This window comes from Anomalospiza imberbis, chromosome 11 (assembly GCF_031753505.1).
Source record: "Anomalospiza imberbis isolate Cuckoo-Finch-1a 21T00152 chromosome 11, ASM3175350v1, whole genome shotgun sequence".
Classification (NCBI taxonomy): domain Eukaryota; kingdom Metazoa; phylum Chordata; class Aves; order Passeriformes; family Viduidae; genus Anomalospiza; species Anomalospiza imberbis.
Window position 1 is genome coordinate 17,791,767 of NC_089691.1, and position 24,607 is coordinate 17,816,373.

At 41.8% G+C, this 24,607-nt stretch overlaps 1 protein-coding gene across 2 annotated transcripts in view; it reads left to right on the plus strand.

The window, feature by feature from the left end:
- Window positions 1-681: 681 nt before the first annotated feature.
- TAFA1 (TAFA chemokine like family member 1) overlaps window positions 682-24,607 on the plus strand; it is a 209,465-nt gene continuing 185,539 nt past the window's right edge. For both annotated transcript variants that reach the window (XM_068202247.1, XM_068202248.1), the window contains exons 1-2: window positions 682-955; window positions 3,028-3,148. In XM_068202247.1, the coding sequence (XP_068058348.1) occupies window positions 3,031-3,148 (118 nt within the window). In that variant the 5' untranslated portion in view covers window positions 682-955; window positions 3,028-3,030. The remainder of the gene's footprint in view (window positions 956-3,027; window positions 3,149-24,607) is intronic.

Below are 24,607 nucleotides of genomic sequence, written 5' to 3' on the forward strand. Positions count from 1 at the left end.
ATCTGGCAGAGCTGAGCTGTGGCATTTGGGAGTAAATCAGAGCTATTTCCCCATTGTCTGCAGAGATGCCTCGGCAATGGAGTTGGAAGGAAAGCTTCCACTCCGAGTTGTGGCAAGGTGTTGGAAAGCCCCTGGGAGCGCGTAGGAGTCTCCTGCTCTCCCGTGTGCCTCGTTACACTTTCCCCGCACCTCCCTTCCCCTTGCCAGGCATGTGCTGCTCTCCGTGCAAGGGAAGCGACTCCCTTAAGCCCCGCTCTCCTGTGGTGAACGAGTGCCAGAAGAAGGCTGGGGAATAAAGGCTGTGCCGGCGGCTCCAGCCCGGCCCCAGGCGGCTCCGTGGCCGCGCTCGCTCCTGCCCATCCCCACCTGCCTCCCGCAGCCGGAGCGGCCGCTCCCCTGCGCCGTGCGGGCTCTGCTGCCGCTATTTAAATGCAGCTCCAGTCGCTGGCTGGGGCTGCCGAGCGAGGGCTGTGTCGCTTTAAGGCACATGTGATACTCTCCCGAGCAGGGATGTGTTGAAATAGGCTCCGGCAGGTCCAGCGCCCGGGAGCCGCCGCCCGCGCGGAGCCGCGGCCGCGCTGCCCGCACTCGGGAGCTGCTCCTCGGCCTCCAGGGTCCTGCCCGCTGCAGCCCATCGCACCACCACTTCAAAGGGCTCGTCCGGCACAAGGGGATGCTAGGAAATGATCTAAAGGTGAAAATGAGAAGGTTTCCACCCCTCAAACCTTGGCCACTTTTCTGACGGCAGTGTGAGAGCTCAGATGTCTTCTTTACTCTGGAAACAGGATTTGTAACGAAAAAGAGATTTTTTTTTTTCTACTTTTAATCCTGATAAAGAAGATTATTGGGAAGCTATAAAAGAAATCCCTTATTGTGGTACAGATGGATTTAAAAAAGTATTAGATCTTTCCGATGAACACTACTAGAGTGCTCTGCTCTTGGTTGGATTACTCAGGTAAGGAGCTTCCTCAGGGTTTAAGATTCAGAAAGCAGATCTGGAACTCATCAGATAAAAAGTGGAAAATATTCACTGCTGTGTTTCTGTATTAATGATAAGATGATCTCTGGGTGAAATTGTGTGTGTGACAGTTTGCTGACAAACGAGTGCATGGAGAAATGTTTGTAAGAAACGCTGGGTTTGAGCAAAGGTAGTTTGACATAGTGAATGTTTGAGAGATGTTTTTATATTTTAAAAAACAACAAAAACTAGTAATAAAGCCTGAGTGGGTAAAGTAAGTCTGCTGTCCATGTGTGAAGAACATGATGCTGGAGGAAAGACACAGGAGCATTTAGCAGGTTGTGGAAGTTTGGCTCTTTGACTGGGATTTTTAAAGTTCAGTTTAAATAACCCGAACACCTGAAATTCCCCTGCATGAGACTCACCTTTCCCTTTGCCTTGTGGTATAAAAAGCATAGGAGCACCAATTATGACAAGAACGTGTTAATTCCTGAAGACACGGGAAGCCTCCCAGGAGCTCCCTGATCTGAGGAGATTGAATCTATTTTGCAAGATAAATGGGTCTAAAAAGAGAGGAGAAAAAGTGCATTGTATATTGCAAAGCAAACAGTTGGAAATGAAATTAATTATACACCAAGCAGTGCATCAAGCACTCAGTACAGAGAAAGGAAGAGCCTCATGCTGATCAAAATAATGTTTTGGTATTCTCTATTAATTATACTTGTCAGTTTATGTGGTTCATTTCAACTAATTAGACTTTAAAAGCTTCCCAAAGACTCTGCTGCTTTAAAATCAGGGCAAAAAAAAGGAATTTATATGCATATATTTTATTACCACAGCATTTTAATATTGTTCATCTTCCTACTGTAGAAATCCCCTGATATTGCATGCAGATTTTTTTTTTTTAAAGACATGATTTTTTTTCTATGTGAGGGATTGAATCTTTCAAAGTCTTTCTTGCTCTGTGAAAATGATGTTCAGCTGATTGGATTATTAGACAGAGAGCAGCATCCCGTCATTGGCTGAGAGAGGAGAGTGCCTGAAGTTTGATTAATTTGGCCATCTGAAATGCAGCAGAAGGTGCTGTTAAGGGAACTGGATGATGTGTAGCGTGGCTGAGCCTTGCAAACCTCCTGATCCTTGGAGGCACTGAGGAAGAGCTGCTGAAGTTAACAAGTCAGAGGGAAATTCAGCCAGTTAGTACAGCCATGAACACAAGTATGGAAAAAGAGTTGTCTGCTCTGGATGGCCAAGTGCACCAGCAGCAGCAGACAAAGAAATTGTTTTTTCCCTTTGCAAAGGGAATATTTTTGAAATTTTGACACAATCTGCTTTGTGGAAACATCAGATCTTCTATAGAGCACATCTGAAATTCAGTCTGGCCACATTCCAGTCCTTGTGCGTGCACAGGTCAAACGAAAGGAAGCTGATTTCATGTGGGAATTAGAAAATAATTCTGAGAAACAATTACTTTGTTTGGTAGACAGAAGCATGGTTAACAATTAATGCTTGCAAAAGCAAAAAACCAAAAAATGTACTGTTACCTTCTGGGTCAGTAATAGCCTTTTCAGCTTTGGGGATGGAGTATTTTGGCAATATGTCTTGGATATCTGAGGATGTGTTATGCCTTTCTGCAATGTATTTAAAGCAGCTTTGATACTGTCTGGACATCATGCTGTTTTTTTCCAGCTGGTGTTGTGACTTTTTAAAATTTGGTTTACATTTCTAACTCCCCTGTAAATTGAGCCATGGATCAGTGTGAGAATATTTCCCAGCTTCTATTTTTATTGTGGTTTTTTTAGTCCTCAGATTATTACAGTTTGATTTTTACCACTGAATTATTAAAGTTACCCAGGCTCCTCTGTTGATGTCTCTTTACCTCAGCTGTCCTTTTTGGGCATGACCTTTGTTGTACAACAATTGCATCCTGCAGGGGGGAATAATAATCAAAAGACATTTAGCAAAAGGAGTGAAAAAGAAAAATATTAAAAACACTGTTGTAATGGAAGCTGACTACTGTGTGTGCTGTAAGGCATTGGATAATAATGTGTGTCTAATATTTTGTTTAGAGAATGGCAGTGGTCTCTGCAATGTCCTGGGTCCTGTATTTGTGGATAAGTGCCTGTGCAATGCTGCTCTGTCAGGGGTCCCTCCATCACACTTTCCAGCAGCATCACCTGCACAGACCAGGTAGGACTGAGCTCAGCTCTGGGCTTGCAGACTCTCTGCCCATGCTCCTGTCTGTCTTGATAAATGACTGACTAATCAAAATTCTTTTTATCATGTAAGTTTTATGCATTGTTTGCCTTTGTATTGCACAGCATCTGTTTTTTGGTGGGTCTAATGTGTGTTATGCTTTGCCAGTCTGATGTGGGAAGAGTCGTCCTTTAATATCCTTTTCTAACAATTGCCCAGCATAAGAATCCCATTGTGGGTAATGGCTCAGTTTCTGTGTCCTTGTTTCTCTCTCCCCTTCTTCCCATTTGGTGAAGTTCTGGAATTTCTGTAGAACTTGGACACTGTGAGAGTGAACTTTGTGTTTATCTGACCCAAACTGGGTTCGGGTTTGTTCCTTAAACCACAGGCACCAAATCTCCCTCAGTCACCCGTGTGTGCTGGAGGTCGGATTAAAGGAGGCACACTTCTGAGGTTCTCAGGTTTTCCTCTGAAATTGATGGGGCTGCAAAAGTGTGGCCTGGAGGAGAATTTGGGACTGTGAATAGAGTGCAGTGCCTGTAAAGGCAGACTCAATCCCACAGGTTAGCAGGGGAGAACACAGCTCACTTGGGCTGCTGGATCTGCAGGGACAGCACAGCAGTGGTTTTATTGTGTTTTTATTAATAGAAATGGATCACATAACTCCTTCAGCTGCTAATTGCGCTTTGAAGAATGTGCTATGATAAAAATTGAGGTGGTGGCATTTTCTAGCACAGTATTTTCCTCTGGTTAAAATTAGATGGGCCAAGAATGTCACTTAACCAAATTCGAATCCAAAGAAAAGGTGGGAGAGGCTTTAAGAGATGTAGAAATGAAAGATGGAAAGTGTTAACTCACAGTGATGAGTCACTTTACAATGTGGCAATTAATATTTGAATTGTTTTTGATTGAATGACATCCCTTCAACAACAAATGGTCTTGAACACATGTCTTTAGCAACTTTAAAACTCAAAGTTTTCCCAAGTATGTTTCTTGCCCAGAAATCACAGGTATTGGCCTTGTCTTGGTTTGTTCTAATGAAACATAAATGTTATAGAGGAATAGACCAAAATCCTTTCTAGGCTAGATCTCAGTGCCCATGTTAGAGTATCAGATTAACCAAGTGTGTTACCTTTACCCCCTGGCACTGGAAATCTGGGAGTGCTTGAAGTTTGAGGGGTGAGGGACTTATTTGGGACTTGCAGAGATTTATTATAGTGCAATTATCAGTAATGCTGCTGGTTATTTGAGTGTGTCCCTAGTGAAGGAAAGGGGGGAAAAGAGAGCCCAGCTGCACATGTATGTAAAAAGAAAATGTAATATCATTTTATGGAATCAGTTGAAACAAGTGACATTATGAGAAAAAATGAGAGCTGGGCAGATCCAGAGCGCTGCAACATTTGCCTAAGCTTGAAAAATCACCTTTTTTATGAAGCAAGAACAGCAAGACACTGAATGCATACCAAATGCTGAGGAAATGTGAAAAATGACAAAATCTTTCACTCAGGGATGTGCTACAGATAGAGTGAAGGTTTTACAGCTGCCTCATCACCTACTTAGAAGCAGCCAAGCTTTCCCTCCTTTGAGCCTGGCTCAGGCAGCTTCTCTGCACCCTACATGAATAAGATTGATGGTGTTCTGATCCCAGGCAGCCAATTTCAGTCTCTCAAGAAATAATCCACTACATTGACAGATGAGTGGAATTTGACATGATGTTCACCTCAAATTCAGATTGTGCTGCACCTGGGAAGTACCAGCCAGTGAGTGTCCTTTAGGGAAACTCTTAGAGATTTTGGACGATTTCTGCTGTCACAACAGAAAATCAAGACAGTGTTTTTTTTATAAGGCCATGAATTTGCAGTCTGCCAACTGAATGTGAAAGGTTGCATATAAAAGGGATGGAAATATGTTAACTAGCAAACTGAGTGATTTTAATGTATTCAACTGCAGTCCCTGAGCACACCCTATTTTTCATGTTTATATTATTAGGAATGCATAGTTTACTTTTAGTTAGAAACTCTGTAAGTAAGATTAAACTGTTCAGCCAAATAAAAGTGAATAAAAAATGGATGCAGATGAGCCAAAGTATAATTTCATTAATTTAATATTTGGTATATGAAATTTCAACTTATTGAATCATGGTAGATAGAGCTGTAATCAATAGCATGCTCAGCATACCTTTTCTTTCAGTTTGTGATCATGCATAGGTAATGAGCTGCTCTAAAATAAGAGAGTTTGAGCAGTTCATCTCCATCATGGGGCCACTTTGGTACAAGATAATTAAAAAGGCAGGTTCCACCCCATCTTGTGCTTCTCGTTCTTGATGAATAGAAGAGTCTCACTGAGCACAGGAAGGTGCAGGTAAAAGATAAAATCCTCTTGGAGTGTTTTTAGCATAATAAACTTGAATTGAACATGGTGGATTAGCACAGTGAATATATCCATCTGGACCACAGCAGTTAATCCAGTTTGGAAACTCTGGAAATCAAGGGCAATATATTAAAAGGCTAGCTTATCATCAGAGATTTCTGAGCTTGATAATTTTTTTTTTGTCCCAGAAACTTTCTGAAGCAAATTTCTGAATGGGCTGAAATAGATTTTTACACACTGTGCAATCACAGAAGCTTAAAGCCTCTTTCCAGTGCAGTATAATTTTTCATTTTTATAATTCAGTACTTCTGTATTCAGTTAGATGACTTAGCAGAAGGTATGAACCTGGAAACAAAAGTGGTAAACTGCTCTACATGACAGTATTTGTGATTGACTGTAGCTTTCTTTTCTGTGAAACGTTGGCAGGTGGGCACAGGTAGTAAGGCCATAGTAAATACTACTTGCTTATAAGATGAATGATGCTGTATTATTTGTGCCTGTTCATTAATTCTTTCTTGTCTCATTAACACAGTGAGAAATTTCAGGGCTGCTCTTTAGTGCCCTTAAATATTGGAGCCTGTTCCTTTTGACTTGGGTAGGTGAGGAAGACAAGACCTGGGAGTAAACCTGCAGAACCTCCCTGCAGTGTAATTCCCTTGGGCAGTACTCATGGCTTTCTGCAGGGTTTTTTATGACTATATTTCATTTTCATGAAAATCATGTTAGGCAAAGGATGTGTGAAAGCATTCACAGGAAATAACTTTATGTGGAAACAAATCTCCATCTTCTTTGCAAGCTTGTCATTTCTGTGTGATTTAAGAAGAAATAGTGGCAATGAAAAGAATTCCACACTGGTTGTTTTGGTCTCTAAGATACACACAGTTTCAGGGCTGTTGAATTGGCCTGAGGGGTTAGAGTGGACACGTTGATTTGAAGTTATCTGAGTGCCTGTGATAGTTCATTGATCATCTGATTGACAGGATTGATCCTCCCAGCAGTAGGAAGTGGATGCTGGAATTTGGTGACACAATATATTAGCAGAGTACAGGATTCAAGTTTAAAAAAATATATAAAAATCCAGCCATCACCCTTTCAGTTATGCAATTCTTTGCAAAATTCTGATGTTGTTCCATAACAAGGTTTTGGATCTTTCAGCTAATAGGTGACAACACTGGCCATGTGTTACTTGGAAGGACATAGGATTCACCTGTATGTTTGTGCGAATGAATTAGGTACACATCAAGTTAGTCTTGTGTGCAGTGTAAAGATGTAAGGCAGACACAAGCAGAAAAAAGTACCCACTGTAGCACTGCTGACATTTGCAAATATGTTAATTAAAAATAGGCCTGTTCAGAGGAAGAAATCATGGACTGAATCAAGGCTGAAATTTTATGATGCTAAACATGAAGTACCTTTTATTGTGACAGTAGTTAATGATGTGCATATTAAAAATCTTCTCAAGTAGTGATTCTCTATACTACATATTACGAGATGGAAAAATCAGTCTCAAAGCAATTCTGCACCAACTAATAAGTAACATCAACCTAAGGATGCTGCGAGCATGTTTCTCAGTAGACAGCATGTTGCAGAAACTGTAGTCTGTGGCTGTGAGCAAAAAATGTCTTAGTTCTGATCTTGGCCTTCCCACTGATTTTTTTGTAGCCTTGGGGTAAACTGCATATTTTCACATTTCAAAAGGTCTGCTATTTTCATATGCCCCATATATGTGGCTATTCAGTTCAAAACAGGCAGGGTTTTGAATCCAATTCCTCATGAAAATATAAAATGTATCTCTACTTTGTAGAACAATCGAGATTTGGAAGGTGAGTTCAGCAGGATTTTTGTTCTTGGTGTTGACAGAAGCAAGTGTGGCACTAGGCAGTTAATATAGAAAAGTTTCTGTGATTACCAAGAATTGTATTTCATTAATCACATGGTGTGAATGCAAACTGTTGCCTTCAGTATACAACATTCAAATTGCCAGGCAGGAGCACAGCCAGCCATGGCCGTGAAAGGTGACAGCTATTGTTTCTTGCTGTGTTAATTAAAATCAGCACATTTTTAAGTTCTAAAGTCTGACTCAAGTTTTCATTTACAGCAGCAAATGCACAGGAAGAAGCACAGTGCCCTGGTTTGTTCATAGTCAGAAAATCCTGTTCACAAGGAGCTGTTTCAGTCACTCACTGGAAAGATCTCCCTTGTGATACCTTTGTTATACCCACCTGGCCTTAACAGGCTGCTCTTGAAAATGTGAAATTACCAACTGCTAAGTGAAGAAATCCAGGTTGTAAGTACCTACTGTGTTCCTGGTCACATATAAAATACATTTGGATGTATGTGGACACGTATTTTGTTTAGGAAGAGAACTGATGTGACAAAATCAACACTTAAAAATGAGGTAGGGTTTCTAGCAGCATGATGGCAATGAACTGCCTGCTGTGCTCATGTGATGGGCTTGTTTACAGCAGCAGACTTGATCAGAAGTATTGCACCCTGTGATTTTGTTTTTTTTTTGTTTTTTTTTTTTTGATTTTTTTTCCCTGAAAATCAAACCTCTGAAACAAAACTAGACTGGCTCCAGGGTATGCTTGGAGATAGGGTTAGCCATGGGGATTTTTGGGGTCTGTTGGCTGGGACAAAGGGGAAGTAAAAGGGAAGGGATAGGTTGGCGTTGCCAGGGATCAGGCTGTCCTCCCTGGCTGGTCAGTGGCAGGAGAAGAAGGGCAGCTGGGATCCTCACAGCTTGGTGCAGGTGGAGAAGAGCTGTCACCAGTGACACTGCTGAATGTGATGCCTTGTTACTGCTGATCCAGGGAGATGGAGCAACCTCGGGGGGAGCAGGTGTGTCAGCTCAATGGGCTATGAAGAGCAGCATGGCCAGGGTGTGCACTGGGGCCCTGAACAGCCCAGGGGGGCTCCCCAGGAGCTGCTGGAAGCATGGCTGCATTCCCCCCGTTGGGCGCCACCTTTTCCCCCCGTTGGGCGCCACCTTTTCCCCCCGTTGGGTGCCACCTTTCCTGTGGGTGCGCTGCTGGGGTCACCCTCGCTGCACACCTTGTTCAAAACAGCAATGGCAAAGTACTCCCACAGGGACAATGGGGTGATGTCTCCTGTGTGGGTGCTTTGCACTGACACTCTCTGTGCTCTGGTTTAGTCCCCCTGCTGTGCCCTTCCACCTGGCTGTGCTCCTGTCCCCATCCCGTGCCACTTCAGCCACTTCAGCTCTCCCTCAGGCCTTTCTGCAGGCAGACTCTTGGGCAGGAGCTGCCCTGGGGAGGCAGGGAAAAAAAAGTTCCTCTTGCTGTGCTAGCCCCAGCAGCATCTCCTGCTCCCAGCCCTGTGCTGAGCCTCCCTTGCCAAGTGCAGCCTCGGGGCCTTGGTGAGTCATGCAGGGACCTTTCAGTGCACACCACTATTTGTAGCTCACTGTCATGGCCTTAAAGACTGTGAGAATTCATTCTGTGGTGGTGAAGTCCCAAGGAAAATTTGCCACCTACAAATATAAACCCCAGAGGCAAACTACATAACTCTGCACTGAAGTATTTCTGCTGATAACATCAGAAACATGCCTTTAATGATTAGCTTTAGTCCCAGGCTCATTTATATTTTAAAAAGTAATATTCAAGTGCATTGCTTCACAAGATTGATGTGTTTTCCCCTTTAAGTTTGATATTATTTTATCCTGTACCCTCTATAATTTTTGTGTTTCCTTCTGAATGTTTCTTTCCACTCAGTGAAACCAACCTGTGCTGTGAGCAAGATTTTTTTTTCTGGTGGAACTCAGCATTTTTTGCTGTTTTCAGATACCCTATACAGAACAGCATTTTTCAGCTGATCTTACTCCTCTGCATGGGAGTGATGCTGGAGCTTTCTGTTCATCGTATCCTGGGAATGGACCACGAGGACTGCAGCACAGTTGGAGTCTAAATTTATGAGACTCAGGCCGTGATGCACAATGGGGAATTGGGTGTGTAAATTAAGCTGAATGAAGTTACAAAGCCCAGTTTCTGTGACTCATATTTCTACGTTCTGTTTAGATTGTTTTTTGACATCTCTCTCTTGCCTTCTGTATTTCTTTTGGAATACCAGTTTGCCCCTTTTCCTTTGCAGTGGGTAAAGAAAACATTCCTGCCCTTCTTGAAAGGTCACTTCAGTGACAGAAGCGTGCAGGATCACTGTTGCTATCATGATAATCAATAACTGTGCCCTACTGTTCCATTGTGATCCTTATTTTGAGAAAACAGCTTGGCTTGGGAACTGAAACGATGGCAGGAATAGAAAATTTTACTCATTTCTGGATGATGTGAAAGTGATTCCTTGAGAATCAGCGAATCAGAACATAAACAGTCTGTTGGGATGGGTACTCTTGTTGTGGTGCAGTGTCTCTGAATTCCAAGTAACCCAGGGAATAACCTGCTCTCCATGAGCAGCTCCCACCCAGCCACACATGCTGGGAGATTTTTGGAATTGGGCACAAATATTTCTTCCATGAACAGTTAAGTTTACTTGTATGCCATGTACTTTACCTGTTACTAAATGAAAAGGCAACCAAAAACCAGCTTAAACAGTGATCCTTGTCTCTTGATTATCCGGAGAGCTGTTGGCTCAGATTAAAGAATGTTTTTAATCCATCCTCATGCACAATCCAAAGATCTGCTGGATTAATTTAGTTTTCTGTAGCTGACAAATCTGAATCAAGAACCCTCATTTTGAACCTACCGAAACACAGGGAGCAAAATAAAATATACTGTTAATTAAACTGTGTACAAGTGAAAGTTTTATCTGTGGAGAACTTGATTAAAGACTCCTATGCATGTACATATCAGTTTGTTGGAAAGCGAGGAACCTAGGACTGTGATTTTTCTGTGTAAATAATGGCAGCAACCAAAGGCTCTACAGATCAGCCTGGGTGCATGAAAGAGCCTCAGGATCTAAACTGCACCCCCCTGTTAAAACTTTATTTTTGCTGTCCTCATTAATGCTCTCCAAAACTGCTGTGAAATATTGCTGGCAAGCAAAGCTTCAGTGCAATTGTACTGTGTTGTTCAGGATTTATTAATTATAATCTTTTCTTGCAGAGTCTATTTATATTTGATCATGACATTAATTGGTTGCCAAAACAAACTAGAGTTAATGGTGTTTAATTAAGTGCTTGAGAGCAAGCAAGGACATTTTATTTGGAAAATTGGTTTCATTGATTTATATGTTTGTTTCTTAAAAGAACATGCAGAAATTAAGGGAACCTATTGGTTAGCACCTCTTTCCTACATGCTGCTCAGGAATCACAATAACACAGTGCTGACTGAACATGTTCAAGAGTTTAAAAGTATCTGTAGCTCATATATTTGCCTATATAAACATATTAAAAGGTAAGTGTTCACATTCTGAATAATTTTGAATTTAAATAAGACCAAAAACCAGACAGAAATGAGCTCAAATAACACTGAAACTATCATTAAGGTCACGTTCAGAACACTGCATTTTGAAAAAATTACTTCTTAGAAAGACCTTAGCTTCATTTCTGGACTGGCTAAGGGTGCTGAGGATAAGGAAGGTATGGTAACATACACTGAAATATGACTAGATATAGGTACTTCCTGTAATTATATTAATAAAAAACTCCATTATTTTATTTCTATGATATAGTAATTTCTATGCTTTCTATCACGTCTTTAAAAATTGGCTAATTTTACAGTTCAGAACCCTTTGAACACCAGCCTATTTCATGTTATAAAACCAAAATTGGAACTGAGTAAGAAATTTTGAGGACTTAATATTTGAGGGTTTTTGTTTGTTTTTAAGAATCAGTTTCCTAAGTTGAAACTTTAAAAAATGATTCGATGTCTTTGTGCCTTCTTTATTTCTACCTTGATATTCCTCTTTAGGGAAAAAAATTATCTCTGTAGATAGCAGCAGCTACCCAAAACAAGCCATCATCCTGATAAAGACATAAATCCTGTCTGGAAGCAGAAATTCAGATCTGCCAGTGGCTGCCTCTTTCCCAAGTGGAATCAAGACCACAGAGAGTTCAAATTCAATACCAGGGTGAACATGAGGAGGGTCTTGTGTGTCCTTCTGGCTGGTACCAGCTCTTGTTTTGGTTTAGAGCAGCCCTGAAAGTAAAAGTAGGTCTGGTGTTTTCAGAAGTTGCCCTTTTTAACAGAAGGATACACTTTGCATTAAACAGCAGAAATCTGGGGGAAAACCTTGCTCTAATCATAAGCTCTCATGGCTAAGCTAACACAATTTACTGTGACTTTCATTAACGCATTAAATTCCTCTTCTTGGTTATTTGCATGGAGTGCTTTCAAATTTGAGTGGTCAGCCAGCCAGAAGTCACTACTGTGTGAAACAGGGGAACCCAAGGGATGAGTTGGGCTCACAGAGGTTTTTGAGTTCCTAATTGTTTTCAGTGTGCTGGGGCAGGATCTGACAGAGAATGGCTGTGTCTAAGCCAGCTCCCACATCTTTAATATAATTATTTCTTTAGCAATATCTTTTAGTGAAGCTTTTTTTTTTTTTTTTTTTTTTTTTTTTTTTTTTTTTTTTGTGAAGCAGTTATTTTTTTTCCCTCCAGGTAATTAGAAACTGTGTTTCCTCAGCTGACATCTCAGCACTTTCTCCATTAATTCAGCTGCCTGAGTGGTGTTTATCCTAACCTTGTTTTGAGTTTCTCCAACAAATAGATGACTCCTTTAGTTCTAATTTAGTTTCTCGTGGTATTTCTATTATCTCTTTCTAGTTGGCAGGCAAGGAAATCAGATGTGCACCAAATGAAACCATTTGTCATGGATTAGTGCATGCAAATGCCTTGATAACAGCAGTAGACAAAAGCTGTGAGTGTCTGAAAGCTGACTTAGGAAGAGAAAATTAACAAGGCCAAAGCAGCACTGATAGCTGTCCCTAAATTAGATTATTCAATGCCTAAGAGCAGGACAACACTTCTGCGCCCTCCCTTGACTTTTGTCCTCTACTGAAATCTTAATACATCAGGGAAATTCACAGTGAAGCCTGTGAAGTGGGGAAGTGTCTGTGGCAGCTCCTGGCTTTCCCAGGAATGTGGATGCACCAGGATCTTCCCTCTATCCATTAAAAGCCAGCAGGGGTAGAGGATGGGGCTCACAGGTGGGCAAAAGTAGAGAAAAAACATTCATGATCCTCCAACCTTGTGTATCCCAATTTGCCGCAGCACAGTGAGAGCTGCCAGGCAGGACACAGTGAATTCTGTTGAGGTTGAATGTATCCTCCTCAATGACTTCTTGGGAAATATTTTGCATTTCCTTCTTTCCCCGAGGGCAGAATTGGGTAATTGTTTAATGCTGATTCCTGCTGTTGATAACACGCTGAACTGAATGAGTTGAGTGGTTATTAGATATTTATCTCACGCTTGCCGCTTGCCGTGGTTACTCCAGTTCCATTATGAGCCTGGTTGGTCCTAAGAGGTAAATGTGAGCTCTGGAGTTCCCTGCTCAGAGGATGGAGGGAGGAAGAGCTGAAGCACAGTTGGAGGAAGGGGAATTTTGAGATGCCCTGACTGGGAGCAGGCTGTGGGCAATGAGCATCCAGGGCATATTGCATTTCTAACCCTCCAAACCACCCCTGGGAGATCACCAGACACAGAGGCTGTCATTTAGTGCAAGGTCTACAATGTAGGCAGATTACCAGCTGTTTTCTGTAGGTTTTTATCTGGCTTCAGTCTTTATTTCCCCTCTCCCTTCCTCTAAACCAATTTCCTTTGTTTTCTCTAAATCTTCCTTTATGTAAGCTCCTAAGGCTCTCACTTTTGGAAAAGGCTTTCTGAACTTCCTGCTCTTAATGCAACTTGCTGTGGTGTTTGAGCAACAGAATTCCATTTGATTTCATCCCAATTTGAACACCAGCAATGTATCTTAATAAACTAAATAGTTTCAAACAGTTTTATTTTTAAAAAGTATAAAAATTGAGCTATTTGATACAAAAACTTGAAATGCTAGAAAGAATTTCCTACTTCCTGATATTGATAGGATAGATTAAGTGTTTTCTAAGAAAAACTGGGAAAAATATAAACTGCAATATTAAAAAAATATATAAAATTATATATGTATAAAATATAAATCATCTTCTACCCATAGGAAAAACTATTTCTGTTGATCAGAATCTTCCAGTGGGAAAGATTTCATAGTGATTTCTGTTTTTTCTGGTTGCACACCCCACACATGTTTTGATTGGTACCTTCTACAAGCAGTGTGGTATCAAGCAGTCCTTTGTAGCAGTCAATCCTCTGAGGTTCAGGCTATGCAAGTTCCCCCTAAACCCTGTTGTTAGGTGAAATGAATTATTTCTTACATTCCTTTCTTGTTTTTTAGCCTATCAAAGGAAAAGGTGTAATCTGTAATGTCTAGAGATGGAAACAAGCTACAAAGTAGTATCAGATTTATACTGAAGTCCTTCTGATGAGGATTGTGTGTCTTTAGTATGCTGCTCCCTAGATCTGAGGGGCTGTACTCTTTAACAGGTGAGAAGAGATTATCCCTTAGCCCAGAGAGAATCTATGAATCAAAATCTGGAGGGGAAATTCATGCAGACTTTAGAATGCAAACCTGCTGTTAAATGTAACTATGGTAAAATAATTTTCTCTGTGTAATGCATTACATACATTAGTATATTAAGTTTCAAATATCTTTCTCTGGGCTGTGTCCTGTATGCTTTCCAAGTGCTTTAATGTCCAGATTTCACATAGGAGGCAAAGATATGAACAAAACTCAAATATGCCTTTGTCAGGAGGGATTATTCCCTATTTTGATAGCACATCTGGGTCTCAGAACCTCCTTTGGTGTAAAAAAAGGCAGCCTAGTTTTACAGGGACTTCAGCAACCACTGCCTGTTTGGTATTTTTCTTTAGGGACAGTCCGTGCAGCATCCAGCAGTGGAACAGCCCATCAGAGGAAACAGCTCCCCCCAGGAGCACATTTCTGGGAGCTGGCATGGAAACAAGTGGGGTTTTGTTACTCTGATCCTCACAGCCTCCTCTGGTGGCTGCCAGACACTGTCCTGCAGCTGGTACCCAGAGCAGGATCCCCTCCCTCCTGCTCTGTCCTTGGCATGGCTGCTCTGGGCAGGGTGATGGATCTGGAGCCTCTCAGCTCCCTCTTTCCATGGAATCAAGGGCTTTGCCTTAAGCCAACTTCACGCTGCCTTAAACTTCCATGGTGGTTGAGCTGTAATGGCTCAGACTGCCCCAGCTGGGACGTGTAAAGAGCCCTCCTGTTGCTGGTGCTCAACTGAGAAACAAATTGTGCCATGTCAGGGAATGTTTCCCTGCCCAGGGAGTGTCCAGGCTCTCAGCTGAGCTGCAGAGGGGCAGTGCCAGCTTTGCTTCAAGTGTGTAGCTTCCCACTTTCTACTTAACTGCTTCCTTAAAGAGGGGAGAAGATTGAGCTTGTCTTAGGACAGAAAGGCTTCCTCTTTAGCCATGTTTCTCACTTGAAACCTACACTTCCCACCTGAGTTTAGTGCTATGCTTCCAGCCTTTCCCAGGCTGGAAATGGATTCTGTATAACTCAGGGTATTTCTTTGAAATGTGTCTGACTTGCAAATATTACCTGCCCACTATTACTCAATAGTCAATTCTTGCAGGCCAGCTACAGCAATGTGGCAACTTGTGTCAAGATAAATGTCATCTTATAAAGGAGGGGGAAAAAAGACTATTTCTTTAGCTGTAATTGGAAAAAAAAAAACAACCCAAAACCTTAATCTCTTGCTTGATTCTAAAAACACAGGTTGCTGTGGGGAAAGCTCCAGAAGATCTGTCCCAAAAGAGAACTGTGCTCTGGGAATCCTGGGTGGAAAATCACCTGTGGGTGTTGTCTTGTTTGGCCCAGCCAAAGCTGTGGGCACACACTTGGTAGGGACAGGGTCCTGTGTGTCCTTCCCCACTGATGGCCAGTTCTGGGCTCTGGCTGTTGAGGTTGACTGCAGAAATTTTGCTTCTCATTTGTTGGAACCTAGAAAACCTCCAAGCTGGAGAAAGGTCTTCTCCATTATTTATCTCTGTCTTGGCAACACAAAAGCTGCGAAGTTCTATAGATATTTATCAGCATTTTTGTTTCATGTCAGGACGTTTTCCTCTTTTTGCTGTCATAGGATGAATTGTGTGTCCCACTTCAGGTTGGAGTCACCTTTTTGGACTGGGGAGTCCTGGCAAGGGATCCTTTCCCAGAGGATCTTCCTCCCATCAGGCAATGAAAAGGTGAATCAGCACCAGCTGCTGCCCTCAGCCTGGCTTGCAGAAAGTGTCTGGAGGCTCTCATGAGGCCTTGAGTATCAAACTAAGACTTGATTCTCTCTAGTGAGACTTAATGTAAAATTGCTCATTGAATCTTGTGTGGTGATCAGCTTTCACGTGCTTGAGTAATTTTTGCAAATTTTCTGTTGTGACAATTGTTTATTTTTTAGTTTGAGGGAATACAGGATAACAGTCTACATTTTGAAAAGCAGCCTTGCTTTTGTTGTGTGACTAAAGCAGTGTAAATAATTGAATTTTTTTTAATACGACAGCCAAAGCAAGATATCAGGTGTTGGTTTGTGCAGTATTTACATTTTGAAATTAGTTTAGAACCACACTCAATTGTTTTTCTGACTAAGTGGAAAAGAAGAAATAGAAAACAAAACCTGAAACAATTTGACAAATTTCTAGACACTGAAAGAAGAGTGAGGAAATGGCTAGATAAATAAAAAAATACTAGGGATAGTACTGCTTCTTTCCTTAAATAGATTCAATTCAGAGTATCTCTAATCAGAAGTTGTGTTCTGCTTTAGGGGCTGACTTTTCATCTTTTCCCTAAAGTAGAGCTGTGGTGTTAAGATATGGCTGGAAGGGAGAGTGCCTTCCAATGGCTCTTCAATTTTACATCTTGAATAAATAAATAAGAGAGCAGAGATGAGACATCAGGATTTTACTGTGTCACTTCTTATGAGACAGCAAAAAACCCCAGTCCTTTGCTCTCAGTCTCCATGGGTAAGGCAGTGTTCTGTGGAATTTTGGATGGGCTTTGAGGCAGCCCCTAACTCTGCCAGAAAGGGAGGAGATGGACAAGACAGACCTAAAATCTCTGCCTCTGAAGATGAGTACATGGCTCTGCTCTGGTGGGGGCAGCTGCTGGTCATTCAGAATTTAATATCTGTGAAAAGGAGGGTATAACTAGCAAAGATGCTTATCACAAAAGCAGCTTGTTCCAAAGTTCATGCTCTGAACAGGGAACGCTTTGGCAGATTTTTCTTTCTTCTGGGAGAAAGTTGAATCCCTGGCCCCTAACTCTCGGAGCAGTGTGAAAGGCAGAGACTTTCTGCTATTCTGCTGTGTTTGAGCTCAAGGCTTGACCTGTAGCTTCTCTCTGAGTTTTGGTGGAGGCCAAGGCTGCACCAGTCCTGCCCGTGGCCTCTGCTGATCCATTCAGGAAGAAGCAGGAGCCCAGAGGGAGGGAAGACAAAGCTTTGACAAACCCCTGTTTGTCTGCAGTGCTGTTCTGTTTTGCTGACTTCAGTCATCTGAAGACCTCTGCTAATTTAATGAGCACATTTCACTTGTCAGTGTGACAGTTTTCCATGTCAGACACCAGCACTCCTCCTTTAACACACATCTGCAGCAGTTATTCTGCTGCCCCTGAAGAAACTCAGACTGAAATAGTACTTTGAGAGATGCTTTTAGGCTTTTGGTTTTTAGGTTTTTTTAACAAAGTTTTAGTATTAAAGATGTGCTTGTTTATGTCAGTAATAATACCTGCTTGTGTCATTTTCATGGAAACTCAGCTCTGCCTTGCACAGCACCACTGTTCTCCTCTTCTGGAGAAAGCAGTATTGTCTCTCAGCAATGGAGCTCTGTGTGATCTAATAACAGCCACCGAACCCAGCAGTCGTGAAAACTCTACCTAATTGTGCCTTTTTCATTGCAGGGAGGGTGCAGGGGATTTTGGTGATATTCCTATGTGGACATATTTGTTTTAAGGTAGTAGGACTGGCAGTAAATGAGTTTTGTGCCAGGAGACATTTAGTGAAATGTAGACTTACGGAAAAAAACCAAAACCTCGCTCACTTCTGGTAGGAATATATCACTTTCAGTAGGTTCCAAATTTGAGTAAATTTGAAAGAGAGGCTGAGATCTGATGTACTGGGTTGACAGAGCCAATGCCAGAGGCTCCAGGACGGCTCTGCTGGCCAAGGTTGAGCCTATCAGAGAAAGAGGCATCAACAATAATAAGGAGGTTTGGGAAGGAGGAAGGGAATTTGGGACTGAAACTCAGCCTGGGAAGAGGGAGGCATGGGAGGGAAAGGTGTCTTTGAGACCTGTTTTTATTTCCCATGATTCTGCTCTTGTTTGGTAATAGATTAAAGTGATTTCCCCAAGTGAAGTCTCCTTTGCCTCTGACAGTAACTGGGGAGTGGCCTCTCCTTGCCCTGCCTTTCATTTTGTCCCCTGTCCAGCTGAGAAGAGCAGGGATGGAAGAGCTTTGGTGGGCACCTGGCATCCAGCCAGGGTCACCCAAGGGTTTGTTTTTTTTTTATATATATTTTTTAATCTCTTTCCAAAGCCTTGTGATGCCTGCTGAAGTCCCAGCCCAGTTTTGTGATATCTTTTCGTGCTGTTCCCCATCTCATTGGATGATCTCTTCTTGTCAAGTCTTAGAGCCCCAAATTTCTGCCAGCAGAAATAGAATAGGGTGTAAAACACTTTGGATTTTGATGGCCCTTCATGTGGAATAGAAAATGTAGGTTCATTTCATAGCTGACAAAGAGCTGATTATTTATGTTTCTTTGAAAACAACGAAGAACGTCCAAGAGTCTTTTTTTACCGTTATGGATGACTTTCCTTGTATTTTCACATCATTCTTTTTTGAATCATGACAAAGTGAGATTAAACAACAAACAGCCCCTGAGATCTGTCATTTTCTTTCCAATGATTTGCATAGGATGGTGCCCATAAATTATGGAGGCAGTTACTGGATACTATGAATGCACAAGTACTTTGTGATATAATTTTGAGAAGCATCCTGTGTATTATATCTGCACAAGATAATGATGCTATTCTATAAAAAAAATCTGCTAAACATTTTCAGGACACTAAACCTTGAGGCAAGGGTGCTAATTTATTTCTTTTTTAACATAAAATTGGGAAGTTTTATGCTGGATTATATAACACTCTGTCTACCTCTCTTCTTATTTATTTAAACATAATTACAAAAATCCTCAGTTTTTAGACACCCTACTTTGTCTGTAAATCCTCCTTCTGTAAATGGGAAGCTTGGGAAAGATGCTCAGAGAAAAGGAGGCTTACTTATGTTCTGCTGCAAAGACTCCTTATTTATGACTGCTTTTATTTTTTGTATTTCCCTTCATCACTTCTTGAGGATGATAGAGGAAGGGGGCAAAGTATCATCACCCAAAATGAGAAAGTGTGGATATGCACATGGCCAGCCTTGCCTAACTTTTTTTTCTCTGTGGCACTGGAATATTCACTGCTGGCTTCTGTACATTGCCTCATCTTGTAGTGCAGAGACCCATTTTTAGAGCTGGTATCTCCACATAATTGTCCTTTGCTCTCCCCTAATTTCTTGTCTTCTCAGTACAGCCCATAGTGGGATGTTCACAGCAGCAAGGGCCCCCTCATGGGGAACTCAGTGCTGAAAGTTTCCCTTTGGCTGACCAGGTCTTGCCCTCTGTTATTCAAATGCTCACAAGGGTTTGGGGTCTGGCTGCATTCCTGCTGGTTTTGATGAAGACTGAAATGTTTTCAGTCCTGCTGCTGCTGAGAGCATCTTTCCTCATTGCCCAAGTGCCAGTCTGGAACAAGATGTTTCCCCTGGGACCACGGCTTGTCATGGCCCAAAGCAGTGGGAACAGCACTGTGAGGGACAGCACAAAATCCCTGTGCTGCACTGGCCACGGGAAATGGATGCTGCTGCCTTCTTCAGATTTCTCCCCCAGTTCCTGAGAGAATTTCTGCTGCCCTAGCAGCAGTGGAGGTGTCTCTCTGCGCTGCAAGGACAAGGTGTGTCAGAGCTGCCCTGGCACTGCAGGAGCTCAGCACGGCTGGTTTTCCATGTTCCTCTTCCCTGTGCCCCCAGAGCAGTGTGGCTTTGTCTGTCCTGGGCACAGCTCTGACAGCTGGCAGTGCTGCTGCTGAGCTGTGGCCCCAGTGGGACGTGCACTGTCCAGGTCTCTGCCTCCACAAGGCGAAGGCAAAGCCCCAGCTGACCTGGGGGCTGAGAAGTGCCACTGCAGGTGCAGGGCTTCTGCCATCCTTTAGGTAAAGTCACTCCTCAAATTCCCTGATTTTTTGTTTTGTTATCTGTCTGCCCCTGCCCCAATAAAGGAAACATACCTCTGATATTTTTATTTTACATTCTGTGTTCTGGTGGCCAAAGCTGGGCAGACCTCAGTGCTTACAAGGGTAGGTTTTCTAAATGAAGTACTTAAAATCATAAAGGATAACTGTATGAAACCTGAAACCAGTATCAATTACCCTGCCTTTGTTCTTCTCCAGAAATATTTTTCTTACTACACTTTGAATTATGATTCCTGTAACAAATTCTAAAGCATATCCATCAACTCAAGTGCAGAGAATGCTCAAAGTGTCTTTAGGTCTGCCATGACTCTTTCTGTCAGTATTTCATATTTGGCTAAGTGCAACTCATGCTGTAAACAAAGCCATGGCAAACTGGGGGAAGGCAGTGCTTGGATGTCCATGCAGCTTTTCTGTAATCCAGCTCACTTCTTACTTTGCATTCCCCACATCCATATGGATTTCTTCCATGGGGGTTTCAGGCCCTTCTGTGGGTGTGGCAAAATTCAGAAGCTGCAAATCCATGAAATCAATCTACTTGGTGATCTTCCAGTAAATAACACCTGAGTTTATGGCTTGTTCAGCTTTGTGATAGGTCATAATTTGGATTCAGAGCTGTTTGCCCACCTGGTGGGCCGAGGGGTAAATCTGCTCCCCTTGGAGTCTCCAGCCTGGCAGCACCTCACCTGTGTGGGATGCTCAGAGCCTGGCAGGGAGAGGGTGCTCCAGGCATTCCTTGCTCCTGCTAGCTGTGACTGGGGATTTAAGGAAGTAGCAGGCTTTCTTTACTTGCCAAATATTTTGCTTCCATCACACTTCTGGCAGTGATAGGTATATTAATTATCATTTTTATCATGTAATCATCTATAGCCCTAAATTGTGAGCACATCTGTAGATCAGGTTTAACTTTTAGTGCTTTTCTGTATATAGATCTATATTATTTCTTTATTGGCAATATTAAATCATTCTAGTTGAAGAGTTAAATATCTGGATTTTATTTTTTCCCCTTCCACCAGAATCATGCCCACATCACAGCATCTTGCCCAGCTGTCAGTATATGAAGATATTTTCTCCTTATAAGTCTCTTATATAGATGCACAATACGAAAGAGTGGATGATATAAGGATTTCATCTGTATGCTTTCCTGTAACTTAATTTATATTTCTTATTTTTTCAAGGAGGGAAACTTCCCTACCTGTGAGGAGAAAAAGAGAGGTAGACTATGAAACATTGCTCTTAATGGCAGCAATGAAAGTGTTCTGTGATTTGGGATGTTAGAGCAAGTCTGCTGGGAAATGGATTAGTAGGCCAGGAGAGAGTATTGTGATCAAAGTGCATAGTAAATTAATTTACCTCACACTCCAGCAATTTATCACATGGATATCACCCCTACATGTGTAATGATATATGAGTATGGATGTGATATTGCTCTAGTGCTTATATCTTATTTCTGAACCTAAATAATTTAACACTCGTGCTTTAACCTTATTGAAATATTAAAACCCTGCCATTCCTTAGATTTGGTTTTGTTACAAGTGTTCCATTACATTTTTGTGTCATTATGAGACCCGTTGGTAGCTGCAGCCCTGACAGGTCTTTGGCTGTTTGAATAGAAAGCAAAGCTGTTTTGGGCTGGTAAATGCAAAGAAATTTCATTATGAACAAAGATCCACTTTGTAAAGTAGGAGGAATGACAGATTCGCTGACATCAGGAGACTTTTTAAAAAGAAGTTTTTCATTTTCTCCCCCTTGCAACTTTTGGCTTGTAGTCATTTCCCATCTCTAGAGCAGTTCTGAGTGCTTTTTCAAGTTGCACTACTTATGCTGCACAATTAGACTTGGCTGGTAAACAGTTGATTAAAAATATCTACTTCAAAGCCAAGATGAAAGGCAGCTTTCAGAGGTTTTGCTGGAGAATGGAACAAAATAAAGATCCACCTATTGTTGAAGGGCCTCGAGGTCAGGGAGTGGAGGTGGTGCAGTGAAGGTGGGCATGGGGAATTCACAGTTATGTCCTGGCCTGAACTAAGGGGGAGAAGAGTTTCTTTGCTGCTCTTGGGCCAGGGCAGTACCCTGACAAGGGGCTCTGCTGTCTGTGCCTTTGACCAAAACCTGCCTTGTTCCTCAGCAACTCTTTCCCATCGAAATCCCAAGTGGCTCCTCCTCAGAAGGTTTCAGCTGTACAGAATGTGTGCTGCCAGGTTACACAAACATGCTCCCAGAAAAATCCCAATTATCTCAGTGCCTGTGCTCAATTCAGTGAGGCTGAGCTGGTCCCTGCTGCTCTTGGAGCTGGCACAGGGCTCCAGAGAGAGGATCTTTCCCCTCCTGCCCTTCCACAATTCCTTCCCAATATTTCCTTGGCTCCTGGCTCCAGAGCCACCAATTTCTTAGGATCCCTTTATTGCCAGTGTTCCTCTAATTAATTACTTATCTTCAGGTCTTTTAAAAATCTGTTAATTAGTGTATGTAGCTGTCCGTCTCCCTTAAAGTCTGAAACCATTTTATGCATGTATTATCTAAGCGTACAATCAGCTAAATTAATACTAATTACAGTTTCCGAGGCTCTCTTGAATTCATTTTCTGAAGGGAGAAAAATGTTCTTGATGTTTATTTACAAGTAGAGGTCATGAATATCCCTGTATTAATCTTTTTTGATTACTAGCACCTGATAACTCAGATTGTGTCTTCCTAAAGTATTTTTGGTTCAATTAATTTGCCTTTACTCCTGGATCTAACACACATTCTGCTGTAGTAAATCACCTGCTAATGAAAGTGCATCTTCTTAAATCAGTCCAGACTTGCCTTGTTAGTCTTCTCTTTGAGGAAAAAAAATGTACTTAAAATACTTACAGAAAATGCAAATAAAAATAGTTACTCAGATAATTAATTTTAGTTGAAATTTTTCAAGTGAAATACTGTGACCCATAATTTTTTTTTTTTTTTGAGTGGGTTTGACCAACATCTGCATTTTTCTTTGTAATTTTTTAGCATAGTATTACTAGTGTTTCTTGTAGGTTTATCTGTTTGAGTCTCAGAACCTGTACTATCAGTATGAAAACATGATCTAAGGAAAGCAGGAAGTGTTTTCAGAAGCTTATGGAACGATGAGCTGGTGCAAATATTGTAACTCAGACTCACAAAACTGCCAAGAAAAAGGGGATGGAAGAAGTTGATTGTCTTGTATAGGAGAAAATCTTTCCAAAACAAGCAGTTGGATCTTGGTTGAGCTTTCATCCTCCTTTTGCTCCATCAGGACAATGTAGGCACCAAGTTAGACCACACTGCCTCAGTGACATTTTACCAGTATTGCCCAAAAGACTCAGGGCAGTAGACAACTGTTCTAGGGTTGTGTAGAAAAGCAGCTTTAGACCCTCTGCCAAATGAAGCTCACTAATGGCTCATGGGAGGGATTTCAGATGAGCCCAGTGACCCACCAGAGAAAGGAGTGAATGCTTAATCAGGATTTCATCTTAACCAGGGCAAAATGAATCTCTTCCACTGAGGGAGAAAATTTGTCGTGGCAGCTTTTGTTCAGGTCCCCAGGAGGAAATGTGGTGTGTGACTGGGTCTGCAGGTGGCAAGGAAGTGTTTGGGTGGTCAAAAGGGAAGAAGGATGCAGTGATCTCAAATGAAGAGGCCAAAGCTACAGAACCACTTTGCAATGTGTCAGGCTCTTCACAAATCAACATGTGGTGGGATTCAAATAAACAAATTAGGGACTTCGACAACTAATAAATTGTAGATATATTTGGATATTTTTTTAGGGTATAATCTTCATTTATCAGTGTAATCTAGCTATTAAAATCTTACTATCTCTGATGCAAATCCTAGTTATGCTTGCACTAAAATGTACACCTGTCTCCCTGATGTCCATGATATCTGGCTTCTGATACAATACAGTCAGAACAAAGTTCTTCTCTTGCCACAGCTGTAGCAGGGCTCATAATTTTGTCAAATCTCAGTTTTCAGTGTTGTCCACTGTAAATAATTTCACCCTGCCTGTAACTTGAGTATCATCTTTAGCTTGTGTCATCCTGGCTGTGTCTGAATCATGCTGCATGAGCCATCTAAGATGCAGCTGTTGAAGCTTATATGTGCAGCCAGAAGTCTTATTAAGGTTCTTGTTTCATGTTCTGACTATTTCCACTTTCTGTCCTTCATAAGTTTTGTTACACTGTGCTGGTGTCTGTCCTTATAGCCTGTGCCTTGTCTTCCCTCTGTCCTGGTATCCCCATTTCGATTGTATCAGTTGTAAACTACTTGGTTTGATTTTTTAATAGTATTTTTGTCAGTTCCAGTAGATTTATTTCCTATTTGTTGTGTTGCACTTGCTTTCCTGCGTGCCTTGCCCTGGGCAGGTTTTCATGTTGCTCATTCCCACAGTACTTTTTGTCCCATTTCCAAGCACCAAGCCCCTTTGGCATCAGGGGATTAGGTGTAGCAAGTGGTCTGATATTCTGTAATAACTTACCTATTACTGCAGAAAGAAAGATTATCTAAAGAAAGTCTATCTTCAAAAGCCTGCACTTAGGATAAAAAATTATTCTTAAACTCAGGTGACTTTATCAGATTTCCAAAGACATCTCCTAGGACAGAGTGGTTTAGGTACCCAAATGCAGGTTTGTGCTTTTTGTGGATTTCAGCCATGAGTTTTCAGGCATTTAGTTTCAAATTTGCCTCAGGGTCTCTGATTCATTTCACCCTGAATATCCCCCTCTCATAAAATGATTCTAGGCATGTCCACACGGTGCAAAGAACAGAGA